This window comes from Lathyrus oleraceus, chromosome 3, assembly GCF_024323335.1.
Source record: "Lathyrus oleraceus cultivar Zhongwan6 chromosome 3, CAAS_Psat_ZW6_1.0, whole genome shotgun sequence".
Classification (NCBI taxonomy): domain Eukaryota; kingdom Viridiplantae; phylum Streptophyta; class Magnoliopsida; order Fabales; family Fabaceae; genus Lathyrus; species Lathyrus oleraceus.
The window spans coordinates 244,490,465-244,506,768 of record NC_066581.1 but is presented as its reverse complement, the minus strand read 5'-3'; the positions used below and the strand labels follow the sequence as shown (position 1 = coordinate 244,506,768).

Genomic DNA, 16,304 nt, shown 5'->3' with positions numbered 1-16,304 from the left:
TTAACAATTCAAGTGGATTACTCCCTCTAATCCTAATTATACGAGAAAAAACATCAAAATCGCTCAAACTAATAATTCCTCTTATATTTTAAAGAATCCATCAACTACATTCTTATTAAAATTTGTGAAACATTAAATATATTAAATTAATAATATTAAAAGAAAATGATTTTAAAAGATACAGTAAATAATAAATAATTTTTTAAAAATGTAAGTTTTATTATAAATAAAAAGCAAATAATTATAATAAAAAAAATAGAGATGCATGAATGGCAATCATATCTCACATGCGTCAGAAAAATGAATCATACTCCTGTTCATAATTTGTCAGAGCCGAAATCCAAATCCAAATCAAACATCTTGGTAGGTAGTTGCAAAAATCAAATAAAGTTTTGGATTTGTATTTCTAGATTAAGTTAAGAGCTTTTTTAAATAATTTTGAAAAATGGATTTTGACACCTATTTGCTTACGTACAAGAACTCATTTAACCTCTTTATAAGACAACAAAGACAAAGCCATAACTCAAGAAAAAAAAATGGTGGTGAGTATCATATCTCAATCCATTGTTATCCCTTCCAAACCAACCCCTAATCCAAAACTCTTTTCATTATGTGAACAAATCAAGCTTCGTACTCATGCTCCTCTCCTCTACGTTTACAACCCTCATAACAACATATCAACCTTTCTTGAAACACTTAGAAACTCTCTTAGCCATGTTTTGGTTATTTACTATCCACTAGCTGGAAGGTTGAGTTGGATCAAAGATAAAAGGTGGGAACTTAATTGCAACGCTAAAGGAGCAATTCTATTAGAAGCTAAATGTGAAACTAACTTGAAAGATTTGGGTGATTTTGTGCCAACTAATTTGGTGTCACAACTCATACCAAACATTAATTATGATGTTCCAATTGAGGATGTTCCATTATTGGTGGTGCAACTTACGAGGTTCCGTTGTGGCGGTTTTACGTTAGGCGTTGCTTTATGTCGAGCCGCGACGGATGGAATGGCTACCATGCACTTCATGAGCGCATGGGCTAAGTTGGCGCGTGGGGAGTATGTGGACCCTAATGACTTTCCGTGTCATGATCGAATTTTGTTAAATTCACGTAAATCAACAAATTCATCAATATTGCATCGTCATCCGGAGTTTGAAGCGCCTCCAAATTGGATGTCTCATGACTCGGGAGACAATAAAGAAACTAGTGTTACTATTATGAAACTCAAGCGAGAACAAATTTTAAAACTTAAGAAAAATATTGATTCTCACCTGAGTTTTCAATCCACCTCCAAAGATGTTTCTAGAACAAAACCTTTTACAACTTTCGAGGTTATTGCAGGACATCTTTGGAGGTGTGTCACTAAATCACACTACTCGCGTGGAAGTAGTGACCAACCGACAAGGCTGTCCACTTTGGTTAATTGTAGAAATCGTTTAAAACCACCTCTTCCTAGTAGTTACATTGGAAATACAGCATTTCCGACCGTGACACCAACTCGCTCCTTTAACGATCTTATTTGCAAACCTTTGGGTTACGCGGTGGAAGATGTTAGGAACGCACTTGAGAGGGTGACAGGAGAGTATGTAATGTCAGCACTTGATTATATAGATAGTGAGAAGGACATGAAATTATTAAGATATAACTTTCACTACCCTGCAAAGAGTGTGTGTGAGGAGGGAGAATACAAAGGGAGTCCAAATTTATTTGTTGTGAGTTGGATGAATTTTTCATATAAAGAAGCAGATTTTGGGTTGGGAGAACCTTTTTATTTTGGGCCAGGGTACATGGATTCTGAAGGAAAGGCATTTGTTATGAATAATAACAATGGTGATGGTGTTGTGGTGGCAATTTCTTTGGAGGCATCTTATATGGATATATTTAAGAAGTTCTTTTATGAGGATATCAATGAGGTGTTTTGTAGTTCTAAATTGTGATGGGTGTGGTCCATCTAAATTTGGTTAGTTGAATTTCAAAGTCATGGATAAAGAGTTTTGGTTGTATTACTAAATAATGTTGGCAAAGAAAGTAGTGCGGTTGTTTTGATAATGTTTGCTTACATTATTAAATGTTTAATTTTGAGATAAGTTTTGACTTGAAAATTCAGAATTAATATCACCCAAATCTGTTGAAAGGTGGCTTAGTACATGTTTTCTTTAAAATAAACAACTATATTTATTTTAGTCTTAAACTGTGAGGCAATGCTAGGAGACTTCATGCTTAGAATGTTTGAAAGTTGCAAGGCTACGGGATTTTGATTTTGAGTTAGTTTTTCATTCACTCTTTGCGTTTCAAAAAAACACTTAACATAAAAACTTAGACAAAAGAAGGGACCGTTGGAGTCTAGCACTTCGGTAGAATCTTTGAACAATCTTTTTGAATGTTCATTGTCCATCAAACAAATTTTATAAATACATTTAATGAAAAAGGTATCGTTGGACTCTAGTATTCTGGTAATACCCCGAATAATTGGTCTCGAGACTCACGTCTCGTTCTCATCGAGCATTCGTCATTCACCTTTAAAAAACATTCAAATACATCAAACTTTTTTCCTCGCCTCTGTGCAATCGAAAAGCTTTCACAAGAGAACATTTGTCTAATCCTTTCTAATGTGTATGCAAGCTAGCACTTAAGTCTCCACTACGAGCATGTAAGTTAATGTTTAACTGTTAGAATGCGATCTATACACGTGTTCAATCCATAACACTTTAAATCAATCAAAATATTTTTAAAATAGCGATGCTTAATCATTTCTAATGCGTATACAAACTAGTGCTTAAGCCTCAACCGACACTAGACACGCCGGTGTTTAACCCTTAAAATGTGGCTTAAACATTCGTTCATTAAAATATATCAACCAACACTCATTCGCTGCCAAGAACTATGTAGCTTTAAGTTTTCCATCGCACCTGGAGATACGTAGGAGCTAGATTCAACGTCTCGTCAAACACTATAATAACAAACACCAAAAATATCTTTTGTCTTTCCCCGAACTACGAAGTTTTGAGTTCCTCATTGTACCAAGGATACGTAGGAGTGAGACCTGCATTCTCGTCAAGCACCCTAAGAAACACATTTTTGCGACCCTTTTTCTTTTATTTTTACATTTTTTTATTACACGAAGAAAATAATTAACGATATCCAACATTCAATCGCAAATTTAACTAAAAGGTTCCCATTGAGCACAACGGACGTGAGTGGTGCTAATATCTTCCCCTTGTGTAATCCACTCCCGAACCCGAATTTGGTTGCGAAGACCATTTTCTTTTTCAAAGGTTTTATTGATATTTTCCTTTCCTTCATTGGAATAAATAAAGTTCGATGGTAACTCTGTTCAAATCAACTTTTTCTGTGACTTCGCGAAGGATCGTATATTTCTAGATGTGACAGTTTCATGTTGACAAACCAATCTTTCTTACCAGTCATGTGTGATAAGCATCCGTTTTTTGATTCTTTTATTTCTTAGGACAATCACTTGAGTAGTGAGCATACTTCTAACAATTGAAACACTGAATGTGACTTTTGTCAGGTTTTCGACCACCACTTTTTCCTCTATCTGCACCACCACCTCTTTGGTTGCTTTGGTATGAGGGTTTTCTCTTATTCGACCAACCTCCTTCTTGCTGATTTCGACCATTCGCATTGTTGTAGCCTCATCTGCCTCTGTTGTCGAACTACTTCCCTTTGTCTTTCTTTTCTCTTGTTGATTACACCTACAAAGCTATAACACCCACATATAATATATGTCTAAAATACATATTATATATTGTGTAATACTGGTACTGAAATACATAAGCGCCTAGTGGCAACAATATACATATTACATGCCCAAAAGAAAACACTACTTGGCACTAATTATACACAAAGGTTCCCAAAATAAAACTAGGAACTAAATCATTGTAGAATGATATCAAAAATATCTACACAGCGGAAAAGCCATCCAAAACATTAGATAAGCAAGGACATCACGCTATCTTGTCCTTACCCTTCGCTTGATCAGAACTACCTGAAAAATAATCAACAATCATGGGGTGAGATAATAATCCCAATGGGTTCCCTATCTTATAGGTCCACTTGGCTCTACAGGGTTTTCTAATAAATATCTAACTTAAGTCAACAAGGGAAGGAAGACTTAAGTGATGGGGAAAAGTATCACAATGTATGGCAACATACTCATGAGTTCTCACAACTCAAATAAATCACTATTCAGATTCACGAAACATAAATCCCTGAGCGGATCTGCGTCTAGGGAAAGCTCAGTTCATGCATGATCGTATGATTCGACATTCACGGTGGATATTGGGTCCTCTATGAGTCTCAAGCTCAATCCAAGCAATCATCACCCGTATGGGCCTCTAACCCACTTAGGGTATCTTTCACCGTATGGGCCTCTAACCCACTTTGGTGTCCACCTATCCCCTATGTCCTCCATGGTTGAGGCTCAAACCTAATTGAGGCACATATCATTTGAATCACATCCAATTGCCTACTCATCTAAGCATATCAAATAAGGATGTACAGCATCAAGGATAAAACACTCTGAATACGTGATTAATTCCTCAAAACATAACTTGATTCATGTATCACTAGGTGACTTCATTCACCGATACCATACAATAACAACGCATGTTCCATACAAAGCGTCTCACTCTCAACTATAGCAACCATTCATTCACAACCCTCACATAGGTATCATACGAATGAATGTCGTTTTCTAACGTTATCTGAGTTATATGTCTAACTTACAACCTAAAATAGATCACTAGGTTGACTCACTTGATTCAACATGTAACTCTCACATTTGTTATTGATTCAATGTATAAGAGTCATATCAAGTTATTATTGGTTGATACAATGCATATAGAAACATTAGAAAATAAGACATGAGGTAAAAATCATGAGTCAATCGATTGGTTGAGAAGGCCCAATCGACTGGTCTATCTCACAATTTTATTTTTCAAAGAATGCAAAGGATCAATCGATTGATATTGAGTGTCAATCGATTGACAACTGAACGAAATTCCAATTTTCAAAGTCAGTGAGTTCATACAATCGATTGGGGTCCAATGTCAATCGATTTGTTCCTGAAAATTTTCATTTTCTTCAAATGCAGGAAGACAACACAATCGATTGTCACCAATGACCAATCGATTGGTCCCAACATTTTTCCACTTCTTCACAATCAGAAGCTCTACCCAATCGATTGGTCTGGAAAAAGTTCCAGGACTAATCGATTGGTCCCTGTAACAAACCAAAAAATTTCTCCTGCAACCCCTAGTTTTCAACCTGCATAAATGGTCTTCTTTTCTAACCACCAAAACCCATAATTTCTCAATAAAATACATCATACAACACACACACACACACACATACACACACACACACACACACACACACACACACACACACACACATATATATATATATATATATATATATATATATATATATATATATATATATATATATATATATATATATATATATATATATATATATATATATATATATATATATATATATATATATCCTTATATGTTAACTCAAGCTAGTGTTGTGTATCTCACTTATTGTATCACCCATTGCTTTGATTTATACTATTACTTGTTCTATATTTAACTTGCTTGGTCTCTTATCATTATGTATTTGGCTCAAAGGTATGTACTTGACATCTACTTTCATCCATCACTAACTTTATGCATTTAGATAGAAAATTGTAGACGGGTTTGAATTGAACTCTAATCCCCATCATCTACAACTCATCTTCACATGTCAAGAGACAACTGTGGATGGAAAACCATTTTTGAAGGCAAAACATCTCAAGATGTCTAGGGTTTTGACCTAATTTTCAAGTTGAACTTCCCAAGGTCATAACATGGGAAATACTTATCATACGAAGCCCATTATTTTTCTCATATTCTCCAATTGAGACCCTCTACAACTTTGATTCATTGTTCAAGAAGATGTTTTGTTTGGTTTAGCTTTTGGGTTTGGAGGTTTCCCTTTGTAGTGCCTTAATTTTTGCCCAACTTCAATTGACCATAACTTGGTCAACTTTAATCCAAATGAGGTGGTTATTTTCACCACATCAATCTTGGAGTCATTCCTAACAAGTTTTCTTTTGATCATAAAGTCCAATTTTGAGTGGAAGCCCTTTTATTTTGGGAAGACATTACAGATCATCTTTGGTTCCTATTGATTTTGGGTCAAACTTCAAAACAATATAACTACCTCAATTTTTGGCCAAATGAGGTGGTTCATTTTGCAAAGTTAATCTTACAACCATTCTGGACAATTTATCTTCACATATCCAAGGCCAATTTTGAGTGGAAAAGGGGTGAATGAGGTTCATACATTATAAGTCATTTTCCAACTTCACTACCCCATAACTTTCTCAGTTTTGACCCAAATGAGGTGATTCTTTTTGCTATGATCTTATTTTTCCGTTCCCTACACCTTTAATTCATTGACAAAAATCTAAAAATGCATAGATCAAGGACTTGTAGTGCAAACCCCAAAGTTGCTAAAATTGTCCAAAAGTGAAAAAATGAGGTTTTTATTTAAAGGCTCTTTGGGTGTTTTTCCAACTCAAACACCTCACAAATGGTTCATATGACTTGTGTGAATAATTATTTAAGGTTGATTCAAGCCAAAACTCAATTGGACCACCTTGTACCTTTCATTTCAAGTTATCCATTTATGTCACATAGCCATTTTCCAAATTACACACTTTTGAGCTCAGTTTTTTGCGTCATTCCATTATATACCAACTATGTGGTGTGTGTGCATCAAGATATGCATGGTTGAGGGCTCAAACCATGACTTGTATTCCAACCTGAGCCATTTGGACCTCAAACAGATCATGCAAAGCCCATTTACACTTGTTGTTTGCACCCATCCACGACCTATACCATGCCAAAGTCCCAGATTCCTCAATTTTTCATTTTTCACATTTTAAAGCAAATCACACATAAGACAAGGGCGTTGACAGCTGACCATGATTTTGGATGCAAAACAGAATAGTGGAGAGTGTATTGTGTCTACACATGCCTTTTGCAAGGTACAAAGGCCACCTCACTGTTGAAAAGTATATCTTCGGCAAATATTTTTATATCGTATCCACAGAGATTTGTTGTTATTACCGCCGTTCTATAATCCAAATTGTTATAAGTTTAGAAAGTAACAAAGTTGTTTTGTTTGGAAAGTTATCTTGTGAGTAAATGTCACTAAAAACAGTAAAATGGTTTTAATCAAATGTAAAAGCTTGGCAAGATTGGAGTTCACTATTCTAAGTGCTTATGATTCTTTATGATAACTATATAGATTTAAGATTATTGATGATGTTCAAGTATCCTCTCAAAGTCATTTATGTCTAAATGATATTGTGATAATCACTATATTGGTCCTTAGACGATCTCTCCACCTAACTATCAATATAACAATCTTTAACGGTTGATACAAAAGAAGAGTAATGAATAAATCTATCTCTACAACTTATTCACTACTTGAAAATCTATTTTATGTCAAGACTCAAATAACTTCTTTCAACAACTACTCAAATCTGATTTTCAACTTAGGGCAAAAACAGTATTCAATACATCAACAATCTTTTATCATATATATATATATATATATATATATATATATATATATATATATATATATATATATATATATATATATATATATATATATATATATATATATATATATATATATATATATATATATATATATCAAATGGAATACATAACAAATGAGAATAGCTACTACCTCCAATCTTGACAAAATGGAGTTTAGCTCCTCATCATCATTTTACAAAGCAAAATGCAATGGAAGAAAAACTTTGTTTTTCTCTCTTACAAAAAATCTCAATGTCTCAATTTTTGAATAATAATGAATAATGGAATACATATCAATTTCCATTCTAAATTTCTAAAAAGGGTTGACATTTCCTCATTTGATCTTTTCCCATCTAAGGCAGAAAAGCTATTCCAAGGCAGACACCAAAATGGCAAAAACAGCTGATCATTAAAAACAGCACCCTTGGCCCAAAATCAGCTTGCTGGATTCGCAGCCTTCGCGGCGCGAACTGAAGCTATCTCAGCTTCCTTGCTTTGCAAGCTTCATCCAAAATCTTCCAAGTGGTATTCTTCCAAAATTGGGCCCCCACATTGCATTCAACACCTCTTCCATATTATAATGTTGCATTCCAAAAGCTCTCTCATCCAAAAATTCTACAAAACTAACAAATATGTGAAATAACTATTCAAAATAAAATAAATTAAACCTAATTGCATTTATACAAAATAGTGAGAATAAAAGTGTGTAATTACATCAAAACTTGGAAAAAGAGACCAATAAAATGATATAAAAAGTAGTACTAATTGGTCCCTAACAACTCTCCCCAACTTAGAATTTTGTTTGTCCCTAAACAAAAGTTTCCACCCTCACAACCAAAGCAATGACACAAAATATTGAAACAAGGATTTACCAAGGACATTCAAATGGTTCAAAAGTGTTTGGCAATTTCTCAATCCGCCTATCTCAATTCTAGACAAAACATGAATAAGAGAAATGGTTGAGTGCAAAAATCATTCCAAGGAATTCAAAGTCATATATGTCAAAATTGAATCAAACTTACACACACATCATAATAATGATGAATAACATGAAGGGTTACTTTCACTCATCCAAGCAATTAAATCAACAACAATTCAAATCATGCGGTTATCACAACAAATACCAAATCATGTGAAAAATGATAATCAAGAGGTCTTTCAAAGGTTGTAATGTGACTTAGGTTACAAGAAAGGATATGATTAAGAGAATTCAACAAAGTTGTCTATCCTAAGGGAGCATTCCCAAACATTCAACTCTACACAATTTCCCTTTCTTTGATCCCTATTTTTTTTTCTTTTTACATCCACACAACCATGAGCATTTTCTTTGATTTTTTTTTCTTTCTTTACTTTTTTTTCTTTGCTCTATGGTTTCAAGGGTGATTTCTTTTTCTTGTTTCTTTTCATATTTTCACCCTTTCATAAAAACTCACTTTTCCAAGTTTCTAATCAACTCTTTTTTCTTTACTCTCCCCAACTTTAGATTCCAAAACCAATTTTTATTCAATAATGCTCCCTACTTAGACAAAAGCAAAAGGCAAAATTTGCAAACAACTCGGTTTGAGGGTTCAATTGATACGAAAGAAATTAGGATTCATTTACTCCAAAATTTTCAATTGATTTTACAATGATCAATCAAATGAATCCTAAAATAAGCTTAAAGGGGTTTAACTAAGGATTACTCCTCACAAGGTTAGTTGATTCAAACTTTTTGGTCAAGTGGTTTTTCTGACAAACAATGCCTCTATCATTTTCAAAATTTTCACACAAAAATAGATTGATGCATGATTTAGCATGATAAGAATGAGTTGAAATAATGCTCGGTTTCCCGCTTTTTAGTGTACAATGGAAAGCTTCCTCACAATTGGTTAAGTCCTATTTTGATTCAAAGGTGACATACATTTCAATGAGTTTATGATATGAAATTTGCACATACTGTAACACCTCAAAATTTGCCCTCATCTCTTGGGACTAGCTTAGCATATTGCATATCATTTGTAGGTCATTAGGCATTGCATATTTGCATATCATGTGGCTACATTGAGCAAGTCATCCTCCTAAGTCTTGATCAGAAGATAAAGAGGTTAAGATGCAAGCTAAGGTTTAATTGAATTGATCACTAATCATCTGAGGGTGTGTGCATCAATTAGGGTTTCTTGGTTCTTCAAAGAGGTTGAGCTTTATCTTGGTTGAAATGGTACATCATCATCATCATGGTCTTGTCATCACCAAGAGATTGATCAGATACCTTGAGATTAGGGTTTTTGACCACTGGTCAACCCTAATCAGTTGCATTGGGCCAATCAGGGCTTGGCAAGGAGATGGGGTTTTCAGTGGATATGGGGATCATCATATGGTTATATTGAGCTTATGGAAGCTAGGGTTTCATCATTGAGCCATTTCATCAGGAGTTTGAGGCTCAATTTGATCAGTCAAGTTGAAATTCATCTATCAGTCAGAAAAGTCAACTGTGGTCAACTGTGCCTGAATTCATGGATTTGGAGGAGGGAGAGGGTTAGAGACACTTCATTCATGTCCAAACAAGTTTCATTTGACATTTCAAAGATCAAGAATGAAGAAAATAAAGTCAGATGGAAACTTTCCAAAAATAGAAAGTGACTTGTATTTGAAAATTGCCAAAAATGGAAAGTTTTTCTCCTCAAAGTTACGTGTCTAAAAATGTTTCAAATGAAATTTTGTTCAACATGAAAGTTGTAGATCTTGCTCTCACCTTTCCAAAAAGTCCAAGAACATGAATTTCTCATGTGTGGTTGGCAAGTTATGGATTGATCATTGTCCAAAAAAGTTGAATTTCAAAGTGGCATAACTTTTGATTCACAAGGCCAAATGGAGTGAGGTTTCTTTGAGCAAAATTCTTTTGATGTCCTCTATCCAAAACAAGCATTGCATTTCATGAAAACTCATCACATAAAAAGTCCATTTTTCAAGTGGACCAATTTTAAAAAGTGGAGGGAAAAGGGTGTTTTTGAGAAATATTCATTATTTTCACTCCATTCCTTTTGCACTAGCTCACAAATGCCACTTGAAACTTGCTCAAACCAGAAAATTCCACTGTTACATTGGTTTGGCCTAAGTGAGGTGAAAGGACAAAATTGTCATTTAGCATGAAATTGCATTTTCACTAATTCATTGCATTTTCACTAATCATGTTTACTAACATCATTAACATAGCATATATAAACATAATCCTAACTGTTTTTTGATTAATCATAACAGAATTTCAGATCTAGATCCAAAATTGCACAATTCTCTCAACTTTTCATCTTCACTTTTTTTGCAATTTCTTCAAAAACCTTGCTTAGATCTTCATTGTTTCATCATCCACATGCATTATTAAAGCTAATTGAAGCAAGATTTCAACATTTCCAAGCCAAATTTTGGACTGTTAAAGTGAGGTGCAACAATGGCAATTCAAGATTTCATCAAGATCGTGCATAATTGAGCAACAAGACTTGTTCCATTCACTTCTACAAGCATCATAGAAGTTCTGTTTTCACATTTCAAGGCCTAAAACGCGCGATTTAGCAACTGTCCTCAAATTAAGGTGAGTTTTCGACTTCAATTATTCTTGAAATTGATTGATGCTTTGGATAGATCTTGTTTAGTAGAGAATTCTGCAATTTGAACCACTAAATTTGGTTGAGAAACAAGGAAGTTATGATGATTTGAAGTTTTGTGCACAAACATGTTTGCTATCGAATCTTTTTAATCATGAGGAATTAGGAAAAATTAATTTGAGATTGTGAATGTACATTAGAAGAGCTTTCCATTGATATATAGTTTGTGCAATTTGGTGGAGATTTGTTCTTGAGCCTATGAATGTATGAACATGATGAAGAACACTTGAAAAAATTTCCAGAAAGTGTGTTTAATCCAAAATTCGTGCTACTGTTCATACTGGATAGTGTTTGCGCGCGCCACTGTTTTAAATTAGGACCGGCTTCGATCCTTGCTGGCGCCAAGTCCATTTTGGCCTTTTCCATTTATTTCAACCATATGCTACATACTTCACATGCTTATTTCACACTTTTTTATTTTTTTTCTTCCTTCAAAAATTCATAACTCCCAAACTATAATTCCAAATTGCATGAAATTTTTTCACCATGATCCTTGTAGTCTCTACTATTTTTTGATGATTTTTGTGGAAATTGTGCACGTGTAAATTTTGACATGGCCTAGGGTTTGTATGAACATGTGTTTGCTTGCACATTGCTTGCTGTTTTGCTCATAAAATGATGATGCTTCATTAGAAATTCATGAAATTTTTTGTGCTTAAACTAGACTCATTCCTTGTCATTTTGGTATGTGGTTTGTAATTTTTGAGTTCCTGGATTGAGAGTTATGACATGATCTTTGTAGGTGTTACATTTTGTATCACACCATGTCTTGTGCATCTTCTTGATTTTATTTGCTATGCTTATTGAACTTGAATTGAGCTGGATTTTTGCATGAGGATACTTGTGCATGTTGATAATGCATGTGAATTTTTATGGAATTTTTGAATCCATTTCCTATTTGATTGGGATTTTATTTTCTGTTTAGCCATTTGTGAACTTTTTGTGAGACATGTTTTTAATTGATTTATGAAATTCTGGATATGTATTGGATGGACTTGAAATTTTGTGGAGTGATTTTAGACACATTTAAGTGTATCATGGTTTTGGTTTGGTGCATTTATCATGTTCCTACACTGTTTTATGCTTGCTTGAAGTTGATACATGAAATTGTGCCTTGTTGGGACTTGTATAAGCATGACTTGACTTAGTGAATTTGATTTCCATACTTACTCTTGTCCAAATAGCCTGAAATTTGATATGTTGCTCATTGAATGTGTTCTGTTTAAGCTTGAATTTTCTTGGAATTTATTGAGCCATTTTGGTATTGATTTGATTGTGATCATTCTGTTTGCTCCATTGTGATTCACACTTGCACACTTTGACATGATTTGTGTATGAAATGAATTTGGTGCATAGTTTTGATGTGAGACCAATTGGACTTTATTCTGCAGTGATTTATCTTGATTCTTGTTGAGTTTCACTTGCTGTTTTAAATTTTTCATCTCCTTTGGACCCTAGGCTTGTCCTAGTGGTCTTGTTTCTCATGTTTGAATGTGATTTTCAGGTTGAAGAAGCAAATGCTTTAAGGAGATTAATCCAAGTTGATTGAGTTTGGTTTATATGCTTGTTATGAACTAACTTGGTTTATTTTGTAGGATGCTTGGCTCACTTGAGTTGATTGTGCTTTGCACATGTGATTGATTGTGTTGACTGTTGGTTCATATCTGTTTGTTTTGACTTTGTGATTGGTATACTGATTATATTTGATTGATTTCAGGTACATTAGTTGCTAATAGTTCATCTTTGAACTTGCTTTGTGTTGTTTCTTGGTTGTGTTAACCAATTGAGGTAGAATTTCTTTTCTCCATGTAGTCTGGAAGACCTGGCCTGTTACTTGGCCAGGCACCTGTCTGAAGTCCTCCTTAAGAGGCGATGTTTGTGCTTGTTTATTTTTGTCCCCAAGCAGGAAAAGACCTTTGTTAAGGCAATTGGCAGACACAAGAGGTGTGTAATCCACCTCCTGCTAATCTGTTGAGTCGTCCCTTGGCTCACATTACATGTTGATGCCTTGTGGATCCTAACCCAAGATCCATGTACAGTTGTACAGTTGAGTCAGTGTCATAAATGTAGAAGGGTTCCCACTTTCTGGACCCACACTTCCTTTGTCTGAAGCTCTCCCTGGCCAGGGATAAGAGCTGTGAGGCACACCCCTCACTCACCTTTCATCTGGCTTCACCCTGACTCTCAATGTCAGGGTTAAGAGCTAACATCACCCTGATACAGTTGACTTGCTTTGGCAGTCTAACCCTTGTTTGAGCCACCTCTGTTTGGATATAGTGTGTGCTATTTGTGATTGTTTGCTTTGATTGCTTTGCCTGTTTAGGATTAGCTTGCTGCCTGTGCAAGTTAGGATAGAAGCCATAACATATGGCAATGATGCATGATAACATCTAGGCTCGAGTCCAGCTCCCTAGTAGTGTGTCTCCCTTTGTATCTGGTTAGAATTTCTTTCCCGTTCAGGGGAACTACGTCGCCCTGATCCTCATACCAGATGAGGTACGTAGGCAGGAGACCGTGCGAGGTCTCTCCGGGCACCCTTTGTTCTTTTTTGTGTGTGTTTGCTCGACAGTTGCTAGGCTCGAGTGCCTGACTCCTTAGTAACTTGTTGTTGTTTGTTTCTTATTGTGTGTCGGGATATGGATGTAAGACCAGCGATTGGCTGTCCGTATCCTGAGTGTGTTTGTTTGGTTCGGAAGCCGATGTAAGTCCAGCGATTGGCGTTCGGGTTCCAGGTTTGCCTGTGTTTGTGTGCGCTTTGTTTCGGCGTGCGTGAGCCAAACTACGGCAGCTCTGATTCTCGTTTCAGACGAGATACGTAGGCATAGGATGCGATATCCTAGCGAGCCCTCTCCCCTCTTCCTCCACCTGTGTTGTCTTCAGTGTGTGTGTGTGATGTTTGTTTTAGCAACCTTTTTTCTATCTTTTGAGCGTGGATCCCGTCGAGTACGACGGATGCGTAGGGGTGCTAATACCTTCCATTCGCATAACCGACTCCCGATCCCATTCTCTCTGGTCGCGAGACCATTGCTTTTCCCAGGTTTACTTCGAGCGTTTCCTTTCCCTCTTTGGGATAAATAACGCACGGTGGCGGCTCTGTGTTGTTTTTGTTTTAGCCCGTCGGTTGTTTTTCGCGGATGCGACACATACCATCAAACTACTCATGATAAGTTTAGAAATCGATAAAGTGTACCTTGAAATGCCGACACTAATTCTTATCATCACCACTCGAAGTGTCCTATGCTTCTTTCTTTGCGAACATTTCTCGGTTGCTTTAAGCTTGACTTAAGAGTAAGAACAATTAAACAAAAAATGTTGGTAAACCAATTTGATTGTAACATACTCAAATCTCAAATAGTATTCATGCAATTTAAAACAACTAACAAAAAACAAAGTTTTGGTGAATTAGAGCCACCCAAAAGTACATCAAATTTTTTCCAAAACAGAAATAATACAAAGAAAACTCAAAATGACAACAACTCTTCAAATTCACCAACTCCTCAATCCTCCTCCTCTTGGCCACCACCAACAGCTCCAATGACGTCCTCCATCTCATCATTAGGGTTTGCACCACCTCCTGCACCCCCCATAAAATCTGGCCTGCCCTCAGGCCAATTAGCATAAGCCACATATTCCGCCTGAGAGGGAAATGTGCGGGCTTCGGGTGCAAGGAACGTGTTCTGGAATTGTTGCTGTATATCATCGAAGATAAATGATTGAGACCTCCTAGAGGCCTCAAAGCTCTCGCAACAATAATTGGCAAACGCCATATGGTCAAAAACTGGAGTAGTGCGGGGTCGGGGTCTGGATGACGAGGTCTCAGCTCCTTCGGTTATATCCATTTGCCTTTGGCAGAACCTATTCAGATAGGCATCGTTAATCACACTGGTGATATTGAAGTGTACTTCATCCGGAATGGCAACATTCGCCCGACGGCAAAGTCCCATGATCAGCCCCGGGTACGCAAGCACACCTGCTTTACCACCAAATTTGGTTCCACTTATATCCATCTTTCTCATTTCCCCCGCTATGATTGATGCTACATCCACAGATTTTCCGATCATAATGTAGTACAACAAATACCCTACATCCAGAGGGATCATGGTGGTGTGGCTCCTTGGCCGAATATTGCTCAACAGCAGTACCAGAAATGCCCTTGCTTCCAAATTTAGATTTTCTCTTTTCCAAGATTTTGGAAGTCCTTGGTCATTTAGGTCGAATGATTTTCCTTTAAGGCACAGAGTAGCATTCACCTCTGGAAGATCCCACACATTAGCCAATTCTTGGGTACGATACTCGCACCACTCGTTTTCTCCCAGGGTTAGAGGATTACCAAGATATGAGTTAATGGCATCTCTCCCAAAAGAAATGATCCTGCCTCTTACCCTTGTTTGGTAGTTGAAAGCTACCCCCTCTTCTTGATGCATGGCGTTTGTATAGAACTCCCGAACAATATCATAGTTGATTGCCGCTTCTGGTTCACAAAGTTTCGTCCACCTTCGTCTCTCAAAATTTGAAACCACGTTCCGATAAGTCACATCCGGTAATAAACGGATGAACCTTTCCGGCTGGATGGTTCTCTTGATAAGGTTTTCGAATCGTTCCTCGTGTTCGTCACTTGTGAACCTTCTTAATGAACGGGGTTGAACGAAAGCCGTGGTTTTAGTTCTCTTTGACATCTGCATTAAACATCAGAACAACCACACAACAAAACATGAAGAGAGTTAGCAATCAACAGCATAAAAAACATGGCCCTGGAATTTCCCAGTTCGCGGCGCGAAGGCCCGTTCGCGGCGCGAACCCTGCGAACCAGGAAATCTCCAGGAGCCTCCTAGGGTTCCAAAGATGTGAAGTATGCTACTTCCAACAGTCATGGTCTCCAACTCTATCCTATTCCTAATCTAAATCAGACATGCAAAGTGATTTCAAGTGTCAATTTTCAAATTTTTTCCAATCCCTAACCATACCTATATGTGAACCCAAAAGGAAATGGAGAAGAGGAAATGAAAAGCATAACATACCTTATTGAAGCACTTGATTCTTGTTAGCA

At 36.3% G+C, this 16,304-nt stretch overlaps 2 protein-coding genes across 5 annotated transcripts in view; one reads left to right on the top strand and one right to left on the bottom strand.

The window, feature by feature from the left end:
• Positions 1 to 512: 512 nt before the first annotated feature.
• LOC127126628 (spermidine hydroxycinnamoyl transferase) lies at positions 513 to 2,140 on the top strand. Its single transcript, XM_051055586.1, has one exon. The coding sequence runs from the start codon at positions 537 to 539 to the stop codon at positions 1,932 to 1,934; it is 1,398 nt and encodes a 465-aa protein (XP_050911543.1). The 5' UTR covers positions 513 to 536; the 3' UTR covers positions 1,935 to 2,140.
• A 5,715-nt stretch (positions 2,141 to 7,855) lies between these two features.
• LOC127126627 (uncharacterized) overlaps positions 7,856 to 16,304 on the bottom strand; it is a 35,857-nt gene continuing 27,408 nt past the window's right edge. For 3 of the 4 annotated variants that reach the window (XR_007805037.1, XR_007805038.1, XR_007805039.1), the window contains exon 3: positions 7,856 to 8,184. Coding sequence is in view for 1 of the 4 variants with exons in the window: in XM_051055585.1 (XP_050911542.1) it covers positions 8,101 to 8,234 (134 nt within the window). In the remaining 3 variants the exon portion in view is untranslated. Of the gene's footprint in view, positions 8,235 to 16,304 lie in introns of all 4 variants that reach the window. The other variant, XM_051055585.1, reaches the window with a different exon arrangement.

Bases quoted from the DNA above. Each gene is read 5' to 3' on its own strand.
- LOC127126628 (XM_051055586.1), top strand. From the start codon at position 537: ATGGTGGTGAGTATCATATCTCAATCCATTGTTATCCCTTCCAAACCA.